Here is a 15,414-nt window from a genome sequence, read left to right on the forward strand (position 1 = left end):
AAGCCTGACATCGGTAGTGGGTAAGATGATGGAATCAATTATTAAGGATGTCATTGCAGCGCATTTGGAAAGAGGTGACATGATAGGTCCAAGTCAGCATGGATTTGTGAAAGGGAAATCATGCTTGACAAATCTTCTAGAATTTTTTGAGGATGTTTCCAGTAGAGTGGACAAGGGAGAACCAGTTGATGTGGTATATTTGGACTTTCAGAAGGCTTTCGACAAGGTCCCACACAAGAGATTAATGTGCAAAGTTAAAGCACATGGGATTGGGGGTAGTGTGCTGATATGGATTGAGAACTGGTTGTCAGACATCAGAATGGCAGGCGGTGACTAGTGGGGTACCGCAAGGTTCTGTGCTGGGGCCCCAGCTGTTTACATTGTACATTAATGATTTAGACGAGGGGATTAAATGTAGTATCTCCAAATTTGCGGATGACACTAAGTTAGGTGGCAGTGTGAGCTACGAGGAGGATGCTATGAGGCTGCAGAGTGACTTGGATAGGTTAGGTGAGTGGGCAAATGCATGGCAGATGAAGTATAATGTGGATAAATGTGAGGTTATCCACTTTGGTGGTAAAAACAGAGAGACAGACTATTATCTGAATGGTGACAGATTAGGAAAAGGGGAGGTGCAACGAGACCTGGGTGTCATGGTACATCAGTCATTGAAGGTTGGCATGCAGGTACAGCAGGCGGTTAAGAAAGCAAATGGCATGTTGGCCTTCATAGCGAAGGGATTTGAGTACAGGGGCAGGGAGGTGTTGCTACAGTTGTACAGGGCATTGTGAGGCCACACCTGGAGTATTGTGTACAGTTTTGGTCTCCTAACCTGAGGAAGGACATTCTTGCTATTGAGGGAGTGCAGCAAAGGTTCACCAGAATGATTCCCGGGATGGTGGGACTGACCTATCAAGAAAGACTGGATCAACTGGGCTTGTATTCACTGGAGTTCAGAAGAATGAGAGGGACCTCATAGAAACGTTTAAAATTCTAATGGGTTTAGGCAGGTTAGATGCAGGAAGAATGTTCCCAATGTTGGGGAAGTCCAGAACCAGGGGTCACAGTCTAAGGATAAGGGGTAAGCCATTTAGGACTGAGATGAGGAGGAACTTCTTCACCCAGAGAGTGGTGAACCTGTGGAATTCTCTCCCACAGAAAGTTGTTGAGGCCAATTCACTAAATATATTCAAAAAAGAGTTAGATGTAGCCCTTACTACTAAGGGGATCAAGGGGTGTGGTGAGAAAGCAGGAATGGGGTACTGAAGTTGCATGTTCAGCCATGAACTCATTGGATGGCGGTGCAGGCTCGAAGGGCCGAATGGCCTACTCCTGCACCTATTTTCTATAATCTATGCTGACGTTTCAATGCAGTACTGAGGGAGGCTGCACGAAGACAGTGCCATCTTTTGGATGAGACGTTTAAATTTGGGTCCTATCATGTTCTCTAGTTCAGCTTGATGTTACATGATCTCATGGCATTATTTTGATTTTAAAAACTGGAATTATCTTGGTATAGTGGCCAACATTTATTTCTCCCTCTTTCACCACCACCAGAAACAGATTCATCTTGAAAGGTGAAAAATGTCTGTAGTGTTTGCCGATATAAAAGTTGCTACTCTTTATTGTGTGAAATGCTTCTGAGAAGCATTTAAAATATTTTTTTTTTCTTTATCTCATCTTTCGCTACCATTTTGACTCTCCAGAAGGCAAAGTGATCTGTTTTTTGAATAGGCTACCAGAAGTTCTGATTTGGTTCGTCCTAATTTTGACTTTATTTATATCCCTCTTCTAACTGAAGAATTTTTGTTCTATTCCAGAAACAGCTACAAGTGGTACTCAGGTAAATGGACACAACAGAAAATTGGTCCGTCAGACTACTGCAGCGAAGAAACGCAAAATCTTGAGTGATACTGAAGAAGACGACTCCCATTCTGAGAGGGAACAGGAGTTGTTCAGTGCTGTTAAGAGAAGAAAGATTGTTAATGTTTTGGAAGATGATGATTCGCTGTCTGAGAGCCAGCAGCAGCAGAAAGAGGAAGGCAGTAAACCTAGTTCTAGTAGCAGTACCAGTTCTGCGACTGAAAGCAGTTCAAGCTCCAGTTCTGAATCAAAATCCCAATCAGACTCTGAATCCCGATCTGTTTCTGATTTGGATAGCGATTACAATGTGAAAGCAAAGATAAAAGTGAAAACAAAGATAAAAGTCAAGAAAGGGAGACCTAATAGAGTTAAAGGGAGAGGAAAAAACAAAGTAGCTGTCGCTAAAAAAGTCACCAGCAGGTTAGAATACAAGAAACAGCAAAGGATCTTGGACAGTGATGAGGATGAGGAGGATGATGATGACGACTCTGATTATGTAAAACGCGATCAGGTTTGTAGACCATCTGCAATAAGGACCAGAAATCAAGGCAGAAGGACTGTAAGATATGATGATTACGATTCAGATACAGACAGTGTCTTACATAATGAGATTGCTAACCATGGAGTGTCCAGGTCTGGACGGGTAAGGCGGATACCCATGAGAGTGAGAGACTGAGATGCAGCCATTTTATTGGCATTGTACCACTGTGAATTTTTTTCTCTAAAATTTCAGGGATTATATTTATATTTTTCTGGATTTATTTTCTGGGGAAGGGGGGAAAGCTGGCTGTTCATGGACACAAAATCATGACAGATATTGCAAACATTAAGGAACATGTCGTAACAGCACAAGAAACTGAAATAGTACATAAGGCAACTCCAGCAATGTCCATGCTAGAAAAGTGTGTGCAACTTAGTTTTGTCTACTATTAAGCACTACAGCTAAGGTTATTTATTTTTGCTGCCTTGCATGTATTTTAAGCCAACTGAACAGCATATCTCTGTCTCTCCAGTAGTCAAAGTAGTTATCTTTCATTTGTAGACACTGGATTATGGCAGCAGGAAGAAACACAAGTTTTACACCCATCTTCTCCCCATGATTTGTACTGATGACTTTGCATTAATTGAATTTATGTTCAACTCAAATATTTTTGTCTAAAGCTCGTGTATTTTAATACCAGTTTAGAGATTTTTTTCTTTGGTGGGGGAGGAGGGTAGAAGGGAAAGAAAATTGCTTTTTTAAAAAGTAAAATTCCCACTGCAGTATGATGAGGGTGAAAAGACTTCAGATTTTCTTTTCAAGTAGGTGCACAATATTGCACAAAAGCCTGTAACTTTCTCTTGTCCTAACCCTAATGTACCTTACATTGATGACTAATAGTTCAATCTAGTAGTGAACTGGATACTTCTGATGATTTAAATTGTCTGTCACATCGGCAGCCGTTGTTTGTGCCTGATCAATTTGCTGATTCCTGTGTTTGGATAAACGACATGAATAACATACATTTTTTTCCCATTTATTAAAGTTGGAGAGGAAATAGAAGATCAGTATTTACACCGTACTGACCTGATTCTGATCTAATTGCTAGTGCAGCATCAGTGCAAATTTATTTTCAATGTGAGGAATGGCTTGACAGAGTTGAGGAGTAATAACTTAGAAGTTAAGATCAATTAGAAAATGCAGGAAAAAGATACCCAATTGACATACTTTGACATAGTCTGGTTTAAAATCAGTTTTACCTCCGCTTTTCTGGTAACTAATTTGTTGCAAGCGAATCGAATTTGGTTTATTTAATTCGTTGTTGTTAATATCTATGCAAATATTTATTGCTTGCCATCAAGTTTAACAGTAGAGTCGTAAAAAAAAACCTTCATTAAAGGTAATCTCAAAACATTTCATTTTTTTCAATGGGGGTTAATCTGAGTGAATTCAGAAAGCATGGCTTAACTTTGGAATGAATATGGTGCACTCTCACTGATGCATCAAGTGTGAATATTCCAAAATAACACTTTCAAGTAGAAAGAATGGTCCCAAACTGTGGGTCATCAGTATGCTGGTGTGCAGTACATCATTGGTATCTTCAATCTGTACTTTTAATTGAAATTACACCCATTTTCCTGGTTTGTAAAATTTGTTTTGAAGAACATTTTTCCTGCCCTCCACTTCTAAGGCAGTGGTTCACACTGAGGTGCAATTCCATGGACAATGCCAGCCATTAGTACCTTACCCGAGTATCCGTATTTGTGTCTAGGCAGTGAGCATTCACAGACTTCTCCAATCAAAGGGTTGAGGAAGTGCAGGGGTATTTCACCCACTAAGCAGATGCACATCCCAAGTGTCGAAAGATAATATAGGAACACTTACTGTTTTTTTTATCCTCCTCAGTCTAGATGTTAACTGTAGAGGCCCCACCACTGCTCAGAGTGAGATTAACCAACAGATAACAGGGATCAAGCTTGGGGCTTTGCTGGTCTATGCTCAGTATCATGTTACTGTAATGAGTCATTGGGTTGTGTATCTTTCAAATTCCACAGCAAAAACCACTCAAATTTGGACTCGATCTACAATAAATCACTGATGCCCATAAGTTGTTAGACTGAAGCCCCTTCAGTATCTTCAATTCAGTTATGAATTATAGATCACAAACAAACTTCACAAGAATGCTGCAAGGAAAATAATTCCATAGTTTTGTTTGTAATGACAGGAATGCCAACACATCAAAATAAATTTCCAAATTACTAACCGGCATGGGACCATAGTATAACTTTTCTGCCTATTTATAAAACCATATATCTAAGTCTATATTGTGTCCCTCATGCTATAAAATTGATTCTTGTTTTCTGAAGACATCTACCCACTGCTAACTGTTCTGTTCCAAGAGGTGTTGGCATGTATGTTTTAATTTACTGTTTGCAGATTCATACAAAGGTGCTGGATTGGTTTTAGTTCCGTTATTTTACAAAATGTGTAAATTTCACTTTGGTTTACAGTGAGCCATTTATTTAAGAAAATATTTAATTTGTACTGAAACCAGTTGTTGGTCGAGTTAATTTTTGTTTTTTCAGTTAACTAAATTGACCTACCCCTTTCATGTATTCAGATTTGGCCATTTCGAAAATCTATGACAACAGGGAAATTAAACATCTTCACCGTGCACATTTAGCTGTTTAAAAGACTGCACACAGCAAAGACCTATTAAAACTTGTGAATCTAAGAAGTTGCAGACGTTTTGGCCAAGTAGGACTGTTAGCCACCATTCTTCAGAGGTGTGATCCAGTTATATCAGTGATGGCTTGCCTACATCATTTCCTATTTCCCACTAATTTTTTTCAAGGGTGAAGGGAGAGAAAGGAAGTCACCTTAAAATTGCTTTTTTTTAATGCTTCTCAATCTTACAAAAATGGAAGTTTTAAAAAAAAAATTGCAGCCAAGCTTTGCATTTGCCATGTGCAAAATTTCCTGGGGATATCGGATGATCACTTCTGAAGAAGAGGAGGCCGTTGAAATCTCTAACCTCACCTGAGTGAGAGTGTGTGATTTCTGACATTCAGCATGATTTATTGAATGCAGCCACAGTTTTGTTCAGTCTGATGTATTAAAAAAACTGTAACGGCAAGTGACCTTTTAGCTCATCCACAATCTATTCATGTGGAGTTTTGTTTATAAAAAGAAATTGGTGCCTTCAGTTTTGTCTGTGCCTACTAGATGATATTTCTAATCTTTTTTTGTGGCAGTTGTCCTCCTGGAGCACATTGAAATGAAATGTTTTGCCACAGCCACACCGCTACCCCCCTCTTCCCCGCCAACATGAATGTTGTAGAATATTTTGCCAAGGTCAGATTTTCTACATTTAATGTCCATATGAAAATGGAGTGGTAGTTTTGATAAGGTGGTTATGGTTATATGTAAAACATAGGGGGTAATTTAAACTTAACTCACCAGGCAGGGAACCCACAGGTTCAGGTGGGATGCTGGTTTTACACCAGGCCCACTATTACTCTCCATTGCCTTCAATAGTGAGTAAAGTCGTGCGAGTGTAAACCCAGCGCTGCACCCGATCCCATCAGTGGCCGAGTTGGCTTAAAATTGCTCCCTATAGTTTTTTCTACTTTTCTTTTTATTAATTTGCATTATCTGAAAACTTAAATTTGTGAATTGTCTTCCACTTAGGAATTTTGGTGTGAGTTAAACATCCCTCAATATTGGATATTGTTTAGCTGTAAGGAAAAATGATGCTAATTCTGCATCAGTTGGTGCATTTAGAAAATGTCAATTTATAGAATAACCACAACGGTCAGATAATTTGCAGCAAGACTAACATTGTTAACTATCTATAAATACTTTTGATGTCTTTAGTGGAGCAATAAACCCATCAATGGAGACATAGAAAGTTCTCTGTCTTATCCCAACTTTATTCCAATGAATGTAAAGATGGCAGTTTCAAAAATGGTAAAGCTGAGTGTCTAAATGAATCTTGATGTACCTCCATTATCAACCAGTGCTCATGGTGCATATTTCTACTATGTAATTCCTTGGATTGTGAAGCACATAGTTTACTTTTGACTTAATTTATGGTTTTATTTTCTCGTCTATTTCCAATAATTAGTTGAGCAGCAAAATACTAAGAAATAACTACATATAATGTTCAGCATATGATTAAAAGTGAAAACAATCCATAGCCTGTAAAACCAATTACCATATGGATATGCTCTTGTCGATGAATTATTTTATGTACATGGTACTAGCTACTTCAAAGTATGCATTCCATCCTTGACTGGAAGTAAATCTTAATTTTTAAATTTCATCTTGCGATTCCCTTACCCCCCACACCCCACCCAGTCAAATGTAAGAACATATTTGCCTCGTAGAGCATGGTACACTATTTCTAACTGAATGTGGACCAGTGACCTACTTCTGTGTTACTGTAATACCCAGAAGCTGCACAAGAACAGCATTGGATAACTTTTCTTTTCCAATACTTCTCACTCCCCATCCCATAATTACATAACCAAACCAGTGTGTTGTCTGACTCTGGCCTACCCTTTTTAATTTTGTATTGCATGTAAAATTGGTCATATAAACAATGGATTTATCTTAGTATTACCACTTGCAATTAAAATGCCTAGTCTGTAAAGGCAGGACCTTATTACATTACATCATTTAGACAGTCAATCTGTTGCCAAACAAAACCATGTTTTAACAGGAAACACTGGCGCCTGACATCACTCAAAGCATGCTAATATATATTTTATTAATTGAAAAATGCAGTTTATGGCAAAATAGTGATAAAATCCAGTTATCAAATTGCTGGCTTGTGAAAGGAGTACAGTTCCACAGATTCTGGGCACCCTCCACAAATTGTTAGCCTTAAAAATGAGTATCAGCAGGCTATTTGACTGGGTCGAGCAGAGACAAGTCTGATCCTGAAGAATCACTCTGTACATTCACTGCAATGAGCTGTCGTTCACACCTGTGCCCGCAGTTAGTGTCAGAAGGTTGGCCATATGGAGGCACTGTGGATCTGCCCAATATTTTGGGAAATCTGGAACAGGAACCCTGATTATTTTCCCCTCCCCTCCCTTGCCGGGGGATGCTGCGACCAATTGTATTGCCATAGCCGCCCTCTTCCTTTCCCCATCGGCGAACTACCATTCTATTGTACAACCAAAATTCTGCTTTGCTGATTTAAAAACAAATGTTGCACACACACAGGCTGCCTTTTTACATTTTAATGAGGGTAAAAGTCCAAGATAACTTGTACATGACAAAATTAGATCTCTTTTCTGACGATAGATCATCGGCATTCACTTTCTATGATTTTTTTTGTAAATATAATATAATATGAAAATGCACTCGCCCAGAAAATTTAACCAATCAGACAATGAAATAATAGTTGCAATGAATTAATTTTATGGATGTGTTTGTTGACAGTGTCTTATCCTTAACCATGATGGATTAGAGTAATAACCAAGAACAGTGATTCCCACCTACAGTTTGCATTACATTTACAACTGATTTGGATATCCCTACTCTTTTATCAAAATAAGTTTATTTTTCAGGCAAGACTGGCTTTCTGAAGACTGCCACCCAAAACATCAACCTTTCTCTATCCTTCAGACCTATTTTACATTTTCAGCATATGTTTTTCTTCTTTTCTATTAATAAAATGCAATTCACATCCAACATTATGTTGACAGTTTAATACAAGCACTTCAATTGACTGCAGAACAAGTTATAAAGCCATTTCAGTTTAGGAACAAACTTAACCCTTTTTAATCTAAAAATAGTTTCCACATTTGTCTAATATCCAGTTGAATTGTATCACTGTCTTTAGTTTAAGCTCAGATTTCTTTCAAATAAAAATTTGGAGGACCGCAAAGGAAAAAGAAAACAAATCTATAGAGCAAAGTTTTGTTTATTGACATTGACACGTAGCTTGATCAGCAACATTCTAACTCTTTGGGAATAATGGTATTATAAGTGACTATGCATTTGGGTTTCCAGTTATGAGTACAATATTGGAAAAAGGAAACAGTAAGAATTTTGACGGCTGTTTATTTTTTTTTAAATGAAGTATAATTAAAACATTTGATTTTGATTTTACAGGCAGGTAAATAAAATCATACTGCTTTTAGATAATGTGCCATGCTTTACTGTGTTGCATACTCTGCAACTGAGTGGGTGATGTTTCCACAGATTTCCAGTCCTGGTAGTTAACTTATGCATGTGTCTGATACAGCAGCAATGTCCCAGATGATGTGATTATGGCATTTTAGAGGTATTATTTGGGGAGGCGAGAAACATTTTCATAATTTCAGAAGTAGAGTGCCGCATTGCCAAATTGGAGTATGAGAGGCATAATCCGCCTCTTGACTCCTTCAGTGGACAAGTTTATGAATTAGTTATTGGTTGAGCCTCTAGATGGGATACTTAATGGAGTTCGATCTTGGAGAGAAAGAAAAACAGCAGGACAGTAGCCATGTTTGCATGAGCATACCCCAATATTATACTGCAGCAGCAACAATAATTATAAACCAGTCTAGGTCAGACCACCTCTTATTTGTGACTGAAGGCAAAACTGGCATGAGTTGGGGAGGGGGGGTGTGAGGGAATAAATGGGTTTAAAGTTGTATAAATTTTGAAGTATAGATTTGTTCTAAAGTACATAATTTTGCTATCCCCACTTTAAATTGAGAATGTGTTTATTCCTTTTCCTGGGACATTGCTTTTGCCAAATTGTTTCTATTTTGATCTCAGGACCCTTTATATGTACAAACTGAAAAAGAACGGATGAATCAAATTATTCAGGGAGAGGCGTTTGCCTAAATGGCAGACTTCAGTTTTCTTTGATATGCAAGGAAAAACATTGGCAGATTATTTTTTTGTCATTTTTCTGGCAGTTTATTGTAAATTGTACATATGTAAAAGTTTGGAAAACCTGCAATTTTTGCCTTAGCAGTATAGCATATTGTACAAATTAATAGTGTATGTGGTTGTGATTATGCTATTTTCCAAGTTTTATGTGGAAAACTGATTCCCCTGTAAAAAAAAAAAACAGACACACATTTCCTTGTTTAAAAATAAAAGGCATTTCAAAAATTCTGTCCTTGTATTATTTGCATGAATTTATGGTGAGTTATGTCATGTGAACTTTATGGAGCGGCCTCAAATATCCTGGGACCATTGTGGGTAGCCAGTGTATATATCAGGAATTCTGAGTCAGGAAAGGTGCGGAGAAACTGGCAGCAGGAGGAAATTATTGGGGGTAGGGAACACATACAGGGTTTAAAGTCCGTTCTTGTATCTCAATGTTATCAATGCCTTTTCCTCTCGTTCTTCCTAATTTCCAACTGTGCTCTTTCTCCTTGAAATCCCCATTGCATTGAAAGCAAAGCGCATTGCCCCGTTTCCTACTCTAAATTATTCTTTTAGGACCTCAAAACAATATAACTCCTTCACTCCCTCAGTATCCATGTTTTGCAAGTTTGGTCTATGTTTGCAGCTGAAAATTTGCATCGAACACGCCCTTCTCATCAGTGCGCCCTCCAAGTCCCACTGCTATTTCAAGTGATTCTTGCCACTGCAAACTATAGGTGGGAATTCATGCAATTCACCGATAGTATATCGGGGCCACAATCACTAAGTAGCAGCAGTACTCTAAATAGTAGTGGTGCAGAGAGAAGCGGGGGAGGAGGAGGGCGAGTATCAGCCCTAATTGAGAGGGAGGAAGAAAGGGCAATAGTATGAATTTCGGTGGGGCTTTTGGGCAAGGTAAGTAACAATTTAAGCAGTGGGTTTGGACTGGAAATGTGTTCCACCATGGGCTGGATGGGGAATGGTTTCTCTGAGCTGGATCTGAAGTTAGTAAAGTGCCTTTGAACTGGCGTGGGTTGGGTGTGGGAAATTGATCTTGGGTAGCTTTTGAAGCTTTGATACGTTGAAATGTCTCTGGGGGTAATTTTCACTTTCACTGCCTGGGTGGTAATATGTCAGATGGCCTGCCTGTGGTAGAACCCACCCACTTTGAATCCCACTGTAATCATTGGCATGAAAATCAGGCAGGCCATCTGTTCCTTCCGATTACTGCCCAGGTGGGGAAACTGAAATTAACTCCTGGTGTTTCCCTTAATCTATTCATTATAAATTATTTTAAAAACAATGCATGCTTTGACCACCACCACGCCCCTAGAAATGCACTACAGGGTGTGGTGCACATGGGTGGCTATTTTAGCAGTCTGTAGAATTTTAAATGTAATGTGCACAGCACTGACGAGAATGTCCCATTGTCAATAAAAGTCAAATTCTCTTTTATTGGACCTTTTTTTTTAAACAAAAGAAAATAAAGACTAATTAAGTAAATTTGCAGTTACTGGGAGTAAAACATTCTCAAATTTTTTATATCTAATTTTTTCACCCAAAAATGATACTTCTCTGATGGAAAAGTGCAATTTCAGCTGTGGTTCAGTGGGTAACAGCCTTGCCAGAAGGTTGTGACTTCAAGTCCCCACTCCAGAAACTTGAGCACAAAAATCTAGGCTGACACTGAGGGAGTGATGCACTGTCGGTGGTGCCATCTTTCAGATGAGGCATTAAACCGAGGCCCCATCTGCGCTCAGATGGGTGTAAAAGATCCCATTTCGAAGAAGCGCCCTGGCCAATATTTATCCCTCAACATCATTAAAATAGATTTTCTGGTCATTATCACTGCTGTTTGCGGGAGCTTGCTGTGTGCAAATTGACTGCTGGGTTTCCTACATTACAACAGTGATTACACTTCAAAAAGTACTTAATTGGTTGTAAAGCGTTTGGAATGTCAAGTGATGGTGAAGGACGCTATATAAATGCAAGTCTTTTTTCAATGTCCAGGATCATTGTAGATTCAAAAATACTGGGAAATACAACTGTCAGAAATATTTTGGGGGAGCTTTATACCCCTTTACCATTGTTGCCAAATTAAGTTAATCTAAGGATTAAGTTTAGACAGGTGAGCTCGGACACGTGTCATGCTCCTCCTGCGCTATGTGGAAACTCCGACGCTCCCAGTGTTCCTGACGACTATATGTGTGGGAATTGTATCCTGCTGCTGCTCCTGACAGACCTCATTGCGGCACTGGAGCTGCGGGTGGATTCACTCTGGAGCAAGCGCGATGCTGAGGATGTCGTGACTGGCACGTTTAGTGAGTTGGTCTTACCGCAAGTAAAGGTTACACACAGATAGTGAATGGATGACCAACAGAAAGAGCAGTGGAAGGAAGGTAGTGCAGAGGTCCCCTGCAGTCATCTCCCTCCAAAACAGATACACCGCTTTGGGTATTGTTGGTGGGGGATGACTCATCAGGGCAGCAGCAGCCAAGTCCATAGCACCGTGGGTGGCTCTGCTGCACAGGAGGGCAGGAAAAAAGTGGGAGAGCTATAGTGATAGGGGATTCTATTGTAAGGGGAATAGATAGACGTTTCTGTGGTCGCAATCGAGACTCCAAGATGGTATGTTGCCTCCCTGGTGCAAGGGTCAAGGATGTTTCGGAGCGGTTGCAGGACATTTTGAAGTGGGGGGGGGGGGGGTAAACAGCCAGTTGTCGTGTATGTAGGTACCAAGGTTATAGGTAAAAAATGGGATGAGGTCCTACAAGCTGAATTTAGGGAGCTAGGAGTTAAATTTAAAAAGTAGGACCTCAAAGGTAGTAATCTCAGGATTGCTACCAGTGCCACATGCTAGTCAGAGTAGGAATTGCTCAGGATAGCTCAGATGAATACGTGGCTTGAGGAGTGGTGCAGAAGAGAGGGATTCAAATTCCTGGGACATTGGATCCGGTTCTGGGGAGGTGGGACCAGTACAAACCGGACGGTCTGCACCTGGGAACCGATGTCCTAGGGGGTGTGTTTGCTAGTGCTTTTCGGGAGGGGTTAAACTAATATGGCAGGGGGATGGGAACCTATGCAGGGAGACAGGGAAGTAGAATGGGAGCAGAAGCAAAAGATGGAAAGAAGAAAAGTAAAAGTGGAGGGCAGAGAAACCCAAGGCAAAAATCAAAAAGGACCACATTGCAGCAAAATTCTAAAAGGGCAAAGTTTGTTAACAAGACAAGCCTGAAGGCTCTGTGCCTCAATGTGAGGAGTATTCCTAATGTGGACCAATTAACTGCGCAGGCAGCAATTAATATAATATAATTGGCATCACGGACACATGGCTCCAGGGTGACCAAGGCTGGGAACTCGACATCCAGGGGTACTCAACATTCAGGATGGATAGACGGAAAGAAAAGGGAGGTGGGGTAGTGTTGCTGGTTAAAGAGGAAATTAACGGAATAGTAAGGAAGGACATTAGCTTGGATGATGTGGAATCTGTATGGGTGGAGATGCAGAATACCAAAAGGCAGAAAACGCTAGTGGGAGTTGTGTACAGACCACCAAACAGTAGTAGTGAGGTTGGGGACAGCATCAAACAAGAAATTAGGGATGCATGCAATAAAGGTACAGATTGGGCTAACCAAACTGGAAGCAATACGGTGGAGGAGATTTCCTGGCATGTATTAGGGTTGGTTTTCCAGACCAATATGTTGAGGAAACAACTAGAGGGCTGGCCATCCTAGACTGGGTGATGTGTAGTGAGAAAGGACTAATTAGCAATCTTGTGCGAGGCCCCTTGGGGAAGAGTGACCATAATTGGTAGAATTCTTTATTAAGATGGAAAGTGACACAGTTAATTCAGAGACTAGGGTCCTGAACTTAAGGAAAGGTAACTTCGATGCTATGAGATGTGAATTGGCTAGAATCGACTGGCACATGATACTTTAAATGTTTGCCATTGCCTATCCACCGTCAACCCTTTAAGATCACATGGATGAACTTCAACAATTGTACATCCCTGTCTGGAGTAAAAATAAAATGGGGAAGGTGGCTCAACCGTGGCTAACAAGGGAAATTAAGGATAGTGTTAAATCCAAGGAAGAGGCATAAAAATTGGCCAGAAAAAGCAGCAAACCTGAGGACGGGAGAAATTTAGAATTCAGCAGAGGGGGAAAATAGAGTAAGAGAGGAAGCTTGCCGGGAACATAAAAACTGACTGCAAAAGCTTCTATAGATATGTGAAGAGGAAAAGATTAGTGAAGACAAACAGGTCCCTTGCAGTCAGATTCAAATGAATTTATAATGGGGAACAAAGAAATGGCAGACCAGTTGAACAAATACTTTGGTTCTGTCTTCACGAAGGAAGTCACAAATAACCTTCCGGAAGTACTAGGGGACAGAGGGTCTAGTGAGAAGGAGGGACTGAAGAATATCCTTATTAGTCAGGAAATTGTGTTAGGGAAATTGATGGGATTGAAGGCCGATAAATCCCCGGGTCCTGATAGTCTACATCCCAGAGTAGTTAAGGATGTGGCCCTAGAAATAGTGGATGCATTGGTGATCATTTTCCAACAGTCTATCGACTCTGGATCAGTTCCTATGGACTGGCGGGTAGCTAATGTAATACCACTTTATAAAAGAGGGAGAGAGAAAACGGGTAATTATAGACCAGTTAGCCTGACATTAGTAGTGGGGAAAATGTTGGAATCAATTATTAAAGATGAAATAGCAGCGCATTTGGAAAGCAGTGACAGGATCGGTCCAAGTCAGCATGGATTTATGAAAGGGAAATCATGCTTGACAAATCTTCTCGAATTTTTTGAGGATGTAATTAGTCGAGTGGACAAGGGAGAAGCAGTGGATGTGGTGTATTTGGACTTTCAAAAGGCTTTTGACAAGGTCCCACACAAGAGATTGGTGTGCAAAATTAAAGCACGTGGTATTGGGGGTAATGTACTGGTGTGGATAGAGAACTCGTTGGCAGACAGGAAGCAGAGAATCGGGATAAACGGGTCCTTTTCATGGCAGGCAGTGACTAGTGGGGTGCCACAGGGCTCAGTGCTGGGACCAAAGCCATTTACAATATACATTAATGATTTGGATGAAGGAATTGAGTGTAATATCTCTAAGTTTGCAGATGACACTAAATTGGGTGAGGAGTATGCTAAGAGGCTGCAGGGTGACATGGACAGGTTAGGTGAGTGGGCAAATGCATGGCAGATGCAGTATAATGTGGATAAATGTGAGGTTATCCACTTTGGGGGCAAAGACACAAAGGCAGAATACTATCTGAATGGTGGCAGGTTAAGAAAAGGGGAGGTGCAACGAGACCTGGGTGTCATGGTACATCATTCATTGAAGGTTGGCATGCAGGTACAGCAGGTGGTGAAGGCAAATGTTATTTTGGCCTTCATCGCTAGGGGTTTTGAGTATAGGAGCAGGGAGGTCTTACTGCAGTTGTACAGGGCCTTGGTGAGGCCTCAACTGGAATATTGTGTTCAATTTTGGTCTCCTAATCTGAGGAAGGACGTTCTTGCTATTGAGGAAGTGCAACGATGGTTCACCAGACTGATTCCCGGGATGGCTGGACTGACATATGAGGAGAAACTAGATCGACTGGGCCTTTATTCACTGGAGTTTAGAAGGATGAGAAGGGATCTCATAGAAACATATAAAAGTCTGACTGGACTGGACAGGTTAGATGCAGGAAGAATGTTCCTGATGTTGGGGAAGTCCAGAACCAGGGGACACAGTCTAAGGATAAGGGGTAAGCCATTTAGGACTGAGATGAGGAGAAACTTCTTCACTCAGAGAGTTGTTGACCTGTGGAATTCCCCTACTGCAGAGAGTTGTTGATGCCAGTTCATTGGATATATTCAAGAGGGAGTTAGATATGGCCCTTACAGCTAAAGGGATCAAGGGGTATGGAGAGAAAGCAGGAAAGGGGTATTGAGGTGAATGATCAGCCATGATATTGAATGGTGGTGCAGGCTCGAAGGGCCGAAATGGCCTACTCCTGCACCTATTTTCTATGTTTTCGACACACTCCTGGAAAATGTTTTCAGTAAATGGTTTCAGTATTTGTAGTTTCCCTTCTTTCATGTATCTTGTTTTCCTCCAAGTGAAGAAGGAACAAGAAGCAGGTTCCTACATCTTGCATTGTGATCCATATAACGACTTGTTTTTACACCATGTCGGTTTAT

The 15,414-nt window shown here is 40.5% G+C and overlaps 1 protein-coding gene across 1 annotated transcript in view; it reads left to right on the plus strand.

Annotated features, from left to right (window-relative positions):
- LOC139276211 (bromodomain and WD repeat-containing protein 1-like) overlaps positions 1-9,448 on the plus strand; it is a 145,838-nt gene extending 136,390 nt beyond the window's left edge. The window contains exon 40 of the mRNA XM_070893847.1: positions 1,821-9,448. Within this exon, the coding sequence (XP_070749948.1) occupies positions 1,821-2,539 (719 nt within the window). The 3' untranslated portion in view covers positions 2,540-9,448. The remainder of the gene's footprint in view (positions 1-1,820) is intronic.
- The last annotated feature ends 5,966 nt before the right edge of the window (positions 9,449-15,414 follow it).

Source organism: Pristiophorus japonicus, chromosome 11 (assembly GCF_044704955.1).
Source record: "Pristiophorus japonicus isolate sPriJap1 chromosome 11, sPriJap1.hap1, whole genome shotgun sequence".
Classification (NCBI taxonomy): domain Eukaryota; kingdom Metazoa; phylum Chordata; class Chondrichthyes; family Pristiophoridae; genus Pristiophorus; species Pristiophorus japonicus.